Raw genomic sequence first — 15,476 nt, 5'->3', positions numbered from 1 at the left:
TGGAAATTTCGAGAGTTATAAAAATATGTCGATGCTACAAAGATATTTCTTTACAGATATTATCCAATAAATAAGAATGGAAGTGGACACAAACTGCAAATAGTTTTTCTTACGATACTCGGCATTTGTACATTAATTCCTTAATCAAGTCAAGAGTATTTATTTGATTTTTATAATCATCGATACGGATAAAATTAACATACATGCACACAAAAGGAAAGATTCGTTATAATATCAAAGACCGCTACTTACAATTGGTTCCTTTAAAAACATTTTTTTGAAAAATATTTTTCGTCTTTTAATATATCGTATGATTTGCGAATTGTAAAGTAAGTAAATATTTTTCAAAGTAGGAGTAGGAGTGAGATTATACGATTTATTTGAATAACGTGTTTTCTTTGAGAAAATAATCTGTATTACACTGGAACAGACCGCTGTGATTACTTTATATTTTTTTGAAATATAATTTCACACAAGGTTCTATCATTTGTTTGTTCGTATTATAAATATTATAATAATATTTAAGTAAAATTTATGTCAAATCGATACGGACAATAAAGTATTGACTAGAGTTTTGTATTTATATTAAAAAAAATTTTTTTTTCCAATTAATAATAAGCATTGGTATTTCGTTTAAATTTACCGAAAATTAATAAAACGAATCACACTTAACTGGGAGTGGGAGTGGGAGTATTGGGACTCTGAATCGTTCGAGTACTCAACGCTCAAATTCCTATTACAATAGTAAGCATTTTTTCAACCAATTTTTTTAACAGCTTTGAATAGTAAGTCGGTTGAATACTTTTTCTTTCATTACTTCACTGCTCCATTCAATATATTCCTCACATAATGTCACTTTGCCTTTATGTATTTAATGCGGTCAAAGCCAATTGTACCTAGAAACACTTTAAAAAAAAAAAAAAAAAAACATCAATCGAACCAGCTTTCCATCACGTTGTGTATTCGAAATTACGAAACTGATATATCTGCTCGATAATAATCAAGTGTTTATAATTTTTAACGCACTAAAGAAAAAACTGCCGTGACTACGCGGACAAGAACGCGAAACTACATCGCGTTGCAAAGAGAGAGAGAGAGCAGTAATTGTATTGCCTTATTGCCCGCCATTGGCATTGCATCTCGCCACGAGAATATTAATAAAAACTGCTATTAAATGGAAATAGATGAAAAAGTTTATTAGGGCGGAAAAAATGTTATATTAATTAATTTCAATTTTAACAAATGAATGAAATACAATTTAGGAAACTTAGTAGTTTAAATTTAATTCTCGCATTAATATTAGTAAGAAAAACTTAAAAATATATTGTTAAATGTGCTTTATATAAAAAGACACGATTCGACGTTTTATTTTGTTGTTGATTACCGTTTAATTTTTACTTGAGAATTTTACTAATTTTTCATACAAAATATATATTCATTATCATTTCTCGTACATTTTCATGATTTACTAGGGTAGATAATGTTTTTTTGTTTTTTTTTTTTTGTTAAATTGCGAACAAGTGTGCGAAACGTACTTTTATGCAGGTGACGTTCTCTACAAGATTAAATCAAGTGTATTTTTCAGTGTAATTTTGACATAATTTAATATGCGCGCGCCAGCGCATACGTACACACGTTCTCACGCATACGCGCACACAAGCGCGCAGGCGCGCGCCAGTGCGTTCATTATCAATTAATTTTTAATTATATATTTCATAAGTTATAGATATATTTTTTAGATAGCATTCATATACATCAATTTTAAACTATCAGTGAATATATACAAAAGTATTTTGAAATAAATATTAGGACCATTTATACAAAATTAACATTTTAATAAATAATTGTAGTAAATAATTCATTATAACTTGTACTTTGTTATTATTATATTATTTAATTAATTATTAAAGAACAAATTAAAACATATTAAGCATAATATTAATGTTTCGACGATTGTATTTTGATAATATGTAGATTTAATTTTGGGATTAGAATTTATACTGTATAGCGAATGTTCCTTTGCGTATACAAATTTCATTGCATTGCAGATTGAATAAATTAATTAAAATTACGTGAACAGTAAATTTCAAGCCATCGAAGTGCTTATTACATTTAGATATTTCAAAAGTTCTTTCAAAAACATTTGCAAATGTATTTGCACGCTCGTGTTCTCACGACTATCGATGCATTCGCGTAATTATTCCTTTTTTTTTCTTCTTTGATTTGAATTTTAACTGCGATTGATGTATAAAGTTTAGATATCGAACTTATATTATAATATAACCGACAAATGACTCGAAAATCATTATTTATAATAAGAAATTTCATTCATAATAGTCTATGTTTGGGAACATGTAATTGTTAAGTGGCAAATATTTCTTCAATTGTATTTTGTATGAGAATTTTCATCTATACATAAGAAATCTTGATTTATTATGATTGATCTTTAAGGCTACAGGCTACCTCAATTGTCCAGCTCTTCGTTGTTGCCAAAGAGAAAATTTTCTATACGCAGCGTTTAATAATTGATTTAGATGACTCGTGAGATGTTGACTAATAGCTGAAAATTCTCTTTGCAGACGGTCCTGTAATATTACAATATGAAACAATGAAATATTTAACGAGTGATACTGTTTAAGTGGTAACATTTCTTACATGCATGCAAACAATGATAATTTGTAATGATTTTCAAAATGAAAAATTTACTAGAACATTTCTACCTCAAACGGCTTCAGTTTAACCGAATGAAAATTACGTAGTGCCGAGTGCATTCTCGTAACTTTCTCTTCGAGCTGAGGTGTTGTTGGTGGAAAGCTTCTCCAAAAATGTTTCAACAATTCACACGTACAAACGTAAACACTGGCAAGTTCTTTTTCCAACTCCTTGGGTATTAATTCTGCCAAAAGAAGAATTCAATTTTCGTAATAATGCAAATGCGTTAATATTGTAGAATCTTGCGTAATAAAATAATAACACCTACGACCAAGACTATCTTCGCGAAATCCTTTCATTAGCGAACCACCGGGAGTCAGTTCTCCGAGTGCTGATACAGATGCAGCAGGACTCACTAAAGCGGTGGATGGTTGTCGAGATAAGTAAGCCGTATGGGACCATTTATTCGTTTCCTTCATTAATTGACTTGCAATGGTCTTGACGTGTTCTACCGTTGAATCATGATTATTTTCTATATTTGGGACCGGCCCGTGTAAATACCTATCTACTTGCGTTAATACTAATGGTGGCCCAGTATTCGAATGCATATCGTACTTAGTATCAAGGTCTTCGTATACTAACTTATCTTGTATACGTTGCTACATACAAATCAAAGAGTATAGTTAATTATGACAATAAATATGATAAATATGATAACGATAATAATCATGAAAATAAAAAAAACGAAAACAAAATTCATATATATATATATATATATATATATATATATATAATCAAGGCTAAATAAATAACAAAAAATAATAGTTTAATTTACCTTTTTGGACTTTGGAGAATCAATTACGGATCGACTAATGGTAGAATTTTTATTTGGTATTGCCGAGCCATTAGATTGTGGCTGAGTTTGCAGTGCTGCCAAATGGGTAGCATTGGCTTTCATAACCATTATGCTATGTTGATTGAATCTTTTGATCATACTTTGATGAACAATGTTGCCGGACGATTTGTCAGATTTGCCAGTTCCACTATCGTACATCTCATCCAAGTACACATTATCGAAACCAGTTATGTCCACCATGGGATCGTCGATTCCCGCTTGAATGTCCTTTTTCAACTCCTGATCATCGATCTTGGCACATTCGGTAAATAGATCCTTGGTCCCTACATTGATACGATCTCGATGAAAATAGTGTGATTGAAAGAATTTGGTCCAAAAATCAGATTCAGACATCTTGTGAGGCACGTATTCTTGATGTTTCTTTTTCACAGCTGGATATGTTTTGAATATACATTCTATTATATCCACCGTTAAATTATACTTGAGTCCATTGCAGCCGTCAGTTTGTGGTTTGATATCAGCCTAAAGTACAGGTAAAAATAAGCTTAAATGCCAAATATCACTCAATGACTCTGGCTTTAAATTTACAATTGGAATTTTAATACATACTAGAAAGGCACTATTTACACCAATTTCTTGACGCGGGGCCAATTTGGCCTGCGTATACTGCGCTGCATGCTGGGCCCAAAATTCTTCCGACGTTATCACTTGTGTTATTACCAAATCCCGATAAAGCTGAAGTAGAGTCGGATTCTCTTGCAGCATCCTTGATAGAAAATATCGAGGCAAGTGTTAGCGCCAAGTACATAAACGTTATTTTGGATCCATCGATACAAGCAATTTTGCAATTTACCTATTTTTCTCCTCCAGCTCCTTATTAACTTTTCTCTTGAATTTTGGCAATAGCTGCTGCAGCAGTTCTTTAACCTCGTCTCTATCTTGAATTTGTGCTTCTTGCCCATTTCTATTTACAAAGTGGAACGTCGACGACTGACCATCGTGAAGTACAACTTGCAACTGGATTTTAGACTTCCCTTCGGGCGAGATTTTCTGCACTAAAAACATTCGTTTTAACGATTAATTAATCTCTCTACAGCTCCACAATTGATAAGCATACGATTGCATAAGACCTGACACGCCACTCACATTTTATATCCGCATATTTGTGACTTACTGAAACGGTATCTTTATTATCAAGCATCCATGCTATTCTCTCGTTCATAATATATAACGTTCCATCCCCTTTTTTGTAACGAACTTGTCCCACTTGCATTAAAACATCTTCCGACGATGTGGTCATTTTGTCAAGGCGTCAATGACTCTCGCTACTTGGAAAAGCTCGAGCTTAGAAATCACATGGGTCGCCAAGTGTACCTTTAACAAAATTAGCACCATCGTCAATATGACAATTTGCCAATCCGACTCTAAAACACAAATCCCACAATAAAAGCAACTTATTTATAATAATACATAGGCTTGCCCGAATTTTTAAATTCACAAGCGGCTCCTGCCTCGACGCCGCGCCTCCTCGCCCTCAACACACCCAAGCCTCTCAAGTGCCAAATTATATTCAACATTAAGATTTATCAAACCATTACCTTTATCTTTACTTTAGATCATAGTACATTGGTCTCAGCCTTGGTAGCCGGTAGATGATACACGAGCGCCATCAACAGAACTCCGCCACCACTCCATTAAACTTTGTATCCTCATGTGCGGTTATGCGCATGCCGCACGCATACTGCCAATCGCTCCTCTTCACGCTGCAGCGAATATCGCCCTCTACGAAATAATGGCCATCGCTCCGTAGAGTCGAAGCTCTATCACGACGCCATCTTGCCACTTGGCTTCCATTACCGTTCCCCAGGACTTTTCAAAAAACTCTCCCATCTACGTTAACCAGCATTAACAGCCTCTACGTTAACCCGTTATATCTACACCTCACTTTACTTGCTCAATCCCCTTGTTTGCTTCCTTTAATTTTCATCCGCGACCAAACGAGCCGAGCAAAAGCGCGCCTCACCTTATCCACCCTATCCGTCGCCAATGCCAAAGCATAACGACGCGCTCTATCAACTCCAATCTTACCATAATCAAAACAACGCTCGCGACCAAGTAAAACTTCTACAAGTAATTCGAAGGAATTTTTTAACCTTATCCTTTCCTTTCCCATCCAATTATTTGCCGCTGGTCTTTCTCTCCTAACGCATCACCCCTCCTGCTCCAACAACCCACCCGTCCCTTCGTCATCCATACTACCCATGGAATTTCAAATAAATAAACAGGCGCTCGGCAGCAATGGCTTTCCAATCCAAAGCGATCGCCACTTTTTCATTTACATTATCGAGCGCAAATTATCCCCCAACGCGTCCCCGTCCTACAATTATCGCCGAACGATGAATCATTCGTCCACTTGCCAATAAGTCGCCAATTTTCCTATAAAAAGCAGCATCGATTATGCCAATAGTTCAACATGCCTATTGGCTATTGGACGCTGGTAAATTCATAATTTCGAGAACTTCAGCTCCTCCCTCCGCAATCCCCGTAACGGCACCCACGGCCAATCGAGACATCACGTCAACATCGTAAATCTTCGTTGCCGCAACACAAGTGCGTGCGCAAGTTCAAGCAATAGAAAGCTCAATTTTGAAGACAAGGAGGTAAGAGTCGACTTTCCAATCTCGACGACGACTCGCCGCCGACCATCGACCGCGCGAGCTTCATCCAGTACATCAAGTTAAGCGGCTACTAGAGCCGCGCGACCCGGCGATACTTACCAGAAGAAGCCCCCGAGCAGTCGACCGACCGCTGGCTCGCACAATCAACAAGTCCGTCGGCTCGCCTCCGGCCTACGCCGGGACAACGAGGCTCTCCCTCGTCGGCCCCTTCGACCGCTTCGGCGCCTCCACCGCACCAGGCGTCCAATCCCCGGCCCCGTAGTTCTCGTCCGAGCCTCAGGTCGCGCGGTCGCCCGCATCGCTGCCATTAGTCCGAGCGAGAGGTCGCGCGTCTCGCCGTCGACGCGAGCGAGACGGTAGGGCGAGAGAGAGACCGAGCTCCGGCTGGTGGGGCGGCAAAAGAGCGCGTACCCGGTGCGCAATATCGCGGGTCGTGGCGGGAGGGGCGTGAGAGAGAGAGAGAGAGAGAGCGAGAGCGAAAGGGCGAGAGAAGGGGGGTGGGGAATCGGTGCGCGAGGCCTGCGGTGCAGCCCGGCTGCCATGACAGTCGCCGTCGGTGCGCAGCACGTCGTGCGTTCGTATCGATGAGTTGATTATCTCGGGCGGGTGTTGACCGAGCGCAGTGCCTACGACAACGACGACGACACACCTCACGTAAATAAAGAGGGAGAGGGCCCGTGCGCCGACGACAGCACGTATCCCGGGTGAGTGCGCCGCGGTCCTCGAGCTCATCGTCGCCAGCGGCCCGTGCTTCGTCTCCTCGTTGCTTTGCCGCCGACGCCGCAGTCGCAGCCTCAGCCGTAGCCACAACCTCAGTCTCAGCCTCAGCCTTGGCTGTCGCTGCCGCCACCGCCACCGCCACCGCCACCTTCACCGCCACCGCCACCGCCACCGTCACCGCTGTCGCTATCGCTGTTCTCTTCTGCCAGGTGTACGCGCAGCGCTGGCTTATGCTACGCGTGGGTGCCCGAGGTAGGCCAGGTTTACTCGAAGCGACGACGACTGTCGTCGAGTGTGACGAACGGCGGATGTTTCGCGCGCCCGTTTGGAATTGTGCCCGTCGGGGATGATTAGACCTGAGCTTCGAGCTCGCGGAGCCTACTCGAGGAGATGCTTGGCCGGGAGCGAGCGAGTGAACGAGGGAAGGAGTGAATGAGTGAACGAATGAGTGAACGAACGAGCGAGCTAACTAGCGAGTCAGCTAGAGTCAGCCACCAACCAACCAACCAACCAACCGACCGACCGACCGTCCGACCGACCGTCCGACCGACCGACCGACCGACCGACCGACCGACCGACCGACCGACCGACCGACCGACCAACCAACCAACCAACCAACCGACCGACCGACCCACCGTCCTACCGTCCCACCGTCAGACCGGCCGATCGACCAACCGACAGATCGACGGACCGACCGACAGATTAATAGATCAATAGATGAACAGACCGACAGACCGATAGATCAATAGACTGACAGAACGACAAACCGACAAACCTAGAGACCGAACGAACGAACGAACGAACGAACGAACGAATGTACGTACGTACGAAGCAACGAACGGTGCATTGTTAGGAATGTGTGTACAGTGGGCAAGGTTATGTTAGCTCGAGAACGAAGCTGGTTTCTCGATACGGAAATCGGACGTATTCGGATTTACGAGCTTCCTTTCTAACATCTTTTTAGTGTTTTGTTTTTTTGTTTTGATACCGTACGTGATTCTTGGAAGAGCGCGCGCGCTTCCGCAAGTACATCTTTCTTCTTTCCTTTTTCTTATATTTTGTTTCTTTTTTGCCATTGCTTGCCAGCTTGCTGGGGTGGTAAGCTGCGCAAATGAGCCTGGAAATACGCTGGCTTTGAAAGAAGAGTATATCTTTCGAAATTATAGCGAAATGCCTTTATTTTGATGTTTTGCTGCTCTTGGGGAGGTTGGGTTGGGAGGCTGTAAATCCTAGATTCGGTGTACTTTCTTTCGTGAAATCATAAATAAATTAATATACTTGCAACGTTACCGCATAGAGAGAGCATTTGATGGCTTCGTTTCATTCGTCGCTGCTCGCTGCTGTCAACTTTCATCCTTGCACGATAAACTAATAAACAATAACAACAACAACAACAACACCGACAACAACATCAACAACAACAATATCAATATACATGATGATGATGATGATGATGATGATGACGATGATGATGATGATAATAATAATAATAGCACAAGTGTTCGTGTAACGTGTAGTAGAAATATTCGCAAGTGTGGCATTTCTGGCAATTGATATCTTCTGCAGTTTTCAAAGTTTTGTTGTTTTCAATGGCGGCGTAGGGAAGTTTTCCGCATGTCAATGAACATTTCTGGATTTCAAGCGAGTAATTCATTTTGCAATATTATGGTTATTGAAGCTCGAAAGGTTGTTACTTCAAGGATTATTACTTTTGGTTACGATATACACTATAAACACGGTGACAAATTATGTACGCGAAACAATCTTGACGAGTGACATTGTTTTATTATATGATATATTGGTCGGGTCTCAATTTTAAATATTATATTACTGTTATATAGATTATTTTAAACAAGCCACTTTAAGGCACAATTAGTTAGCATTTGGATAACATCGTATGACACATTTGGATTAGTTAATCGTTAAACTAACATTATACCATTGTAACAAATGTTACAGGTAGTTTACACGGCATATAATTAAATTGTATAAAATCAGCAACAATGTAAAACAACGATATACAAGGATAGATAACGAGGATATCTTTATGATTATATAAAAATTATTGTACAGCTAGACGTATCGATGGGCAATTACGATTATAATTCATTGATAAATTTGTTTAAAGAAAAAATTATTGTTACATAAAAATTAGGACCAATTTTTTTTTATTGCTTTTTATGTTTATTGTATCTAGTTTAGTAATCGTAGCAGCAATATTTCATGCAACAACACAACTTTCTTTATAGATGGGAATGAAGTTATGCATTAATATTCGTGTATTCGTGCGGTGAATAGTAAATACTGTGCGAATTATAACTGATTCAAGGTTACTATTAAAATGTTAATCAATCGATCGCATACTATTTAAATTTAAAACATTTTCCAGCTTTTTCGGTGACAATTGAATAGACTAACAAATGCACATAAATTATTGGTAGTAATTTTCCAAACTAATACAGCAAGTGCATTAAAGCTTAATAAGAAAATTATTTAAATAATATTTAGTGATTAGACCTTCGGCTTGATTTTCTTAAATTTATAGTACCATAAAAGTTATTTAAAAGAAAAAAAATTATTATAGAATCATTCATCATTTGCGTCCTTTTCATTCCTTTAAAGTTTCAAAATACATTTTTAAAGAATTTCGATCGATTATATAAAGCCACAGACGTACTAAGGTTTTATTTTCAATAGCTCCACTATGTGGTATCAAAAAATGTATTTAAAATTTACTGGCATATTTAAGTACTGCTTAAAGTACTTTTCAAACAAATATTCGTAGTTCAAGTTCCATCGAATTATAATATAGTCGTTTATCTTTTAGTGTTTAAATTTATTGCTGCCTAGTACATTAAAATCGATATGTTCTTTATTTCTGTTAATAGAGTTTTAAGTAGAGTTTCTTTCAAGAGCTTACGATTAAATTCTATAAAACTTGATGCGAAGAAGATTACAGCTTTCAATTAATAACATTTAGCTTAATGTCAGGAGTTAGTTGTCTTATAAATAAAGGCAGTTACAAAATCGTTAAGCTAATACTATTCATTTTATATTATTTTGCTTATGTATGATGTTTAATTGTTATTTTATTGCATTAAGTTTCAAAATACATCCATGTCAATATATACGATAAAAATATTTATTGCGCGTTATTAAAATTAAACGTGAAAAATAATGTTTACAAACCGAATTCAAACACTATAATAATACACGGCAGTTTATTTTATTAAACACAAAAGTTAAACGAATAAAGAAAGAACAAAAAAAATGTAGCCTTCGATGGTTTAAATGAATTCTGGTGCATCATTATTGTTACCAATTTTTAACGGTTAATTAATTAATTCTCATTAATATTAAATAATTAAGTTTTAACTGGAAATATTTTATACATTCTTGTTTGTGGCAAACTATTGGCTTTATGAAACTATTCTAAAACTCGTTTGTTTGTAAATTCTTACAATTACTCATGAGCCTAGGTAAAGGCTTTACCAAACATTTCTAAAAGTTATTTATTAGAAGCAATTTTTTAATTAAATAATAATATTCAATTCGACAGCATTAGATATTCGATGTGGTATTTTTTTTATTTTTTTTTATTTTATTTTTTTTTTTGTAATATATTAGGCCTAAAAGTAAGTCGAAATTTATTCAAATGTACATTTAGAATATGATCTTAATTTCATAAGATTCTGTGACATCTAATCGATACGTCAAGCACTTACTATATTCTTTGTATGCCCAACAAATAAACCCCTCTCGAAGCACATTAAGTAAAATAAAAGAATTATTTTTTTTTTATTTTTTGTTTTTTTTCTTCCGTCATGTAGATCCAGCGGAAAGCCTTCCTAGCGAAATTCAACTCGAGGAAGCGCTCGTCAACATTTTCGATTAAATCCGCGGAATTCCTGAGCTTACGTCCTTGGCAAAAAACACATACACACACAGGCGCGCGCGGAAACTCAGTCACATCGCCACCGTCATCGTAAAATCTGTTGAGCTCAGCGTCGTTCGTGTGTCACGATGACCGAAAGAATGTTGGCGACCGGCGACGAGTCCCCCGCGAAGTCGTCCCACGATTAGATGCCCACGAGGTATCGCCGTCGTCAGGGTGGGAGAGTGCGAGGATGAGGCCTCGAGTCTCGCCGCCGGTGCTCAGGTACTACTGCTGTTGCTGCTGCTGTTACTGTTGAGTTATCAACGACCAGTGACCGAGAATAGAGTACAAACAGAAGAGAGGAGGAAGAGAACCGAGAGGCAAGATAAAGCGCTGCTTGTTCCCGTGAGTGTGCATGTTTCGCGAAAGAGGTTGAGAAGATGTTTAATTTTATGAAGAAGGCGACGGAGAAGGAAGAGAAGGATAAGAGAAAGAGGGAGAAGAGGGAGAAGAAGGACGTTAAGAAGAGGGACAGGGGTAGCATGTCCGCCGAGGAGCTGCTCAGATTGGACGAGGTAAGGACACATCGACTCTTTTATCTTCATTTTCTAAAGCTTGCTTTTAGGGCATTTTGCTGGATTGGAATTTCTTCATGATGCTGTCATTAGACTGTCGTTCTGATTTTTTTTAATAACTGCTTATAAGTAGCAGAGCCGGCATTCTACGTCTTTTCGGATTAGCGGACAAATACACTTCCGATTAATATTACGACCGTTTCTCAATTATATGATACGTTAACTCAAGGCTATACTGCTTGAAAGGACGAATTTAACAAATATTTTAAATGAAACTATTCCATCGTGTGACAAAACAATTAAAAATTTGAGATAATAAATTTCGATTTTCAATGGAGGATTATAAGGATTAGCTAAACAACACTTTACACGAAAATACTTGTTGTATTAAAAAAAAAATATAAAAAAAATGCATTTTATTCTATATTTCATTTATTATTTTAATAGTCGAACGTAAAAATGCCGCGGTGCTCATAATTCATATATAATGAAAGTTACGAAACTGAGTCCGCATAATCAAATTTCACAATTACGTTGATTGTTCCGATTCATTATTCTACCATCCACTGTTAACAATTCGCTGAAAATATCGAAATTTCGAGCAAAGCCTTCAAGCTGCTAATTTGCAATGTCTTTACGCTCGAAACCATTCTCAACCATGAGAGATATGAAATTAATAATAATAAAAAAAAAAAAAAACAATTGAATTCAGCAATATTTAAAACGTTCATATATACTTATTTGTAATTATTGAAATAATAATTTTATATTTTTGTATTTTTAATCATTTTAAATCACATCGCTGTAACTATTTTCATAAATGATGAAAAGTTCGTTAAACGAAATTATAATTTTCAAGAAATGTGAAGACAGTTATATTAAAATTATAGTTTAAATATTAATCTCATAACTATATGTCGTATTTGCAATCTAAATAATAAATGCTCGTATTAATTTGTGGAGTATACTACTAAATGCAGTAGGTTTTAATAATTACATTTATGGTGTACGAATACGATAATCGTATAAAACACACAAAAGTTATGAGATATACATCTATGATTGCTTTACTCTAATAAATTATATAAATAGAACATAAAATTAAAAATTACTTAAGAATGCAATCGCAACATGATCTATGAATTAGCAAAAAAAACAACAAAATTGGTTGAATCTTAGTTATAGGTTCTGACGTGTTTACACTATTATTTATATATTCCGAGACCACGAAATCATATGAGACATAATAGTAATCTAGATAAAAGTCCCCTTTATAGTTCTTTTTTCTTTCTGTACATTATATCTGTATTATTCCATTTTTTATATTCTTGTTCTCATGCGTGGACTCGACATTTCATCATTTCTTTGCTTCCTTTTGATGAATTTTTTTTTCTTACATCACTTCCTAGGATCATTTCTGACTCATTTAGGTTTGTATAGTAAAAACAACTCGATTTGAGATCTCATTTCATTTGCGATTCACTTGAATTCTCTAATTAAATGTGTTCTTTCTCGTATTTAGCTTTTGTTAACGGTACATTAATGTAATTCGAAACAAAAAATAAAATAAAACAAAAATGAAAAAAGAAATGCCGACGTTAAAGGGGAAGCATTAATTATATCCTAAGTAATTTAAACAAGTGTTAATAGAAATTTTTGAAAAATAAATTGCCTTGAAATAGTTTAATAGTAGTTAAGTATGCCAAACTTTCAATGATATAATCATTTTATTTATGTATGCTACGCGCTACCTAACATACACAGAAAGTTCAAAGAGTATATGTTTCTTATATAAAATAAAATATATTGTTAAATATTCTAATTCAGATAATTATATATTGTCAATGAAATTCGATGTTCACAATTGTCCATATAATTAAAAAAATATTACTTGAAGTTGAAAAGCTGTTATTGATCGATGATATTTTCAATCACTGTCGATAAACCAACGCATTTTCAAATTTATAACCAAGGACAGTTAGATGCTTTGCAACAAAAATCTTTAACCATAAATTATAAAAAGTTGGACAATTTTTTTTATCGAATTTAAGAAAGTATAAAATTAAATTCACCTAATAATATAGGTTGCAACGTACACAAATATTTACTTTCTCATTCGATTTACAATGAAATAAACTTGACAGACATTGTAGAAGAACGAAACCGAGAAATTATAAAATTGCAATATCGTTAAAAACCAATTAATAATCTATCGTGTAATTTTAATGTTGGTTTAATTTTTAATTTTTAATTTTTTATTGTTTCGTTTTTAATGCGTACAGTATTACAAATGGATGTAAATTTCAGTAAATTGTCGTTTTACAACTCTATTGGTGCTGAAATTTTAACTTTATAGAATTGTAAATACTCTTTACGTAGTCTTTTATTGATTAGTAAGTAGGTATTAAAGGTATTTAGAAAAAGTCTGTGTTATTCGATTCTACCGAACGAAATAAGAATAGTAACGTTTATGAAAATATTTGCGATGCATTCGTTTACAATCTAGATATTTCAATATTTCTATAGTTATTGTTTCGATATTTTTTTTCTCATAAGTTAGGGCATAATTAAATGTGCATTTATCGCTTATGGATGGATTTTATTTTTGAAAAAATTAATTTAACATCACGTTAATTAATATTGGCTTTTAACCCACGAATTAGTTGATATTAATAGGGTTCGTTTCGTTTAGAAGAATAAAAAAAAAGTCACCCTTTGTTGACACATCACTCAATAACCTTCAAAATAAAAACTTTCCTCCTAGAAGTAAAGCAAAGCAGCGAAACAGTCTTTACAGCTTTTGTTTTTCTTTTAGATGCGAAGGTCATTAAAGATTCGAGGTCGCCGCAAAGAGAAGGAAAAATTGCCAAGCGGCATCACCGCTGACTACAGTGCGTCGTTTTTCGCCCAACTAGATCGCGACGTTCTTGACGATGCCCAGAGTATCGTTAATGCCAACTCTGGGGTGGGCCGCACCCCCGAGGGCCTCACCCAGAGCGATTCGTCCGAAGCATCCTTGACATCACTTACGAATTCTGCGGGGGGAAAGAACTTGCCACCGCTGCCCCCGAAGCCACCGAAGCGCGGAATACTTAAGGGGCCTCGATTGAACGCCGGCTCGTCCTCGAATAATAGCTCGGATGTCCTGGTGTCGCCTACCTCCACGCCCTCGTCGATGATCTTTCAAAATGGCTCTAATCAAGACAACCACCACGAGGCGAATAATCTTCTTGTGCGAAATACCTTGCAAAACGAAGTCATAGCTTATCAAAATCTACCCTTGCAGCAAAGGCAAGGAAGAGATGATTTGCAACTGATATACAGCGAGGAAGAAACGTATCAGGTGCAACAGAGTCCGCAACAGTCGCATCATCAATTCGGTAACTCTGGTCAGCAGGATTCTAAGCTTCTACATGTAAGTTGATTTTTCATTATCATCCAACAAGTTTTATAAATGCATATCGATAGATTTATAAATAAATTTATAATACTGATACAGAGAAATTTTTATTGCTTAATGAATGAATTATTGAGCAGTTGTCGTGTTTATAAATTACATGTTTCCGGATAATTTAATATGCTGGTCTAAATAAGAAAGACTAATTTACATATTATGTAAAATTTTTCGTTAAACCCTTTGGTTTTAGGGTTATTGAGAGAAAATGAAATTTAAAGCGTGTAAAGTTTTCCCCATTATTATGTAATTATCCTTCAAGGAGGGAAATTTTTTCTCGCATTTTTATTAATTTCATTATATCGTGTTTACGTATCCTTTGAAATCTATATCGATTTGTTTTCATAAAATTTTTATCGTACAAATTACATAGACTTGTAGTTTTAGACATATAGAGTAATATTAATAATACATTATTTCATGTGTTAAATGTATTCAATAGATTCCAGGTTTCTAATGTTAAAATCGATTATTACCATAATTTGCAATTAATCAAATTTTTTAAAAATTTTTTTAATTTATACATATATATATATATATATATATATATATATATATATATATATATGTGTAGTAATAAATTACTAGTTATATTATCAATAACAAATTCTATCGTAGAATTTTATTGTTAGGCAGAAATGAATAATGAATTTATAAGAAAACA

The 15,476-nt window shown here is 35.9% G+C and overlaps 2 protein-coding genes across 2 annotated transcripts in view; one reads left to right on the top strand and one right to left on the bottom strand.

Annotated features, from left to right (window-relative positions):
* Positions 1-2,272: 2,272 nt before the first annotated feature.
* Positions 2,273-5,242, bottom strand: Tfb1 (transcription factor B1). The gene is made up of 8 exons (XM_011495901.1): positions 5,107-5,242; positions 4,655-4,882; positions 4,362-4,563; positions 4,118-4,274; positions 3,488-4,030; positions 2,981-3,311; positions 2,721-2,896; positions 2,273-2,585 (listed from the first exon to the last, which is right to left on the bottom strand). The coding sequence occupies exons 2-8, from the start codon at positions 4,806-4,808 to the stop codon at positions 2,460-2,462; spliced, it is 1,689 nt and encodes a 562-aa protein (XP_011494203.1). The 5' UTR covers positions 4,809-4,882; positions 5,107-5,242; the 3' UTR covers positions 2,273-2,459.
* A 5,842-nt stretch (positions 5,243-11,084) lies between these two features.
* The window catches only part of LOC105359527 (uncharacterized), a 31,128-nt gene continuing 26,736 nt past the window's right edge, over positions 11,085-15,476 (top strand). The window contains exons 1-2 of the mRNA XM_011496139.1: positions 11,085-11,358; positions 14,174-14,773. Coding sequence (XP_011494441.1) covers positions 11,224-11,358; positions 14,174-14,773 — 735 coding nt within the window. The 5' untranslated portion in view covers positions 11,085-11,223. The remainder of the gene's footprint in view (positions 11,359-14,173; positions 14,774-15,476) is intronic.

Source organism: Ceratosolen solmsi, unplaced genomic scaffold, assembly GCF_000503995.2.
Source record: "Ceratosolen solmsi marchali unplaced genomic scaffold, CerSol_1.0 scaffold11, whole genome shotgun sequence".
Lineage (NCBI taxonomy): Eukaryota > Metazoa > Arthropoda > Insecta > Hymenoptera > Agaonidae > Ceratosolen > Ceratosolen solmsi.
This window is presented reverse-complemented; position numbering and strand designations above follow the sequence as displayed.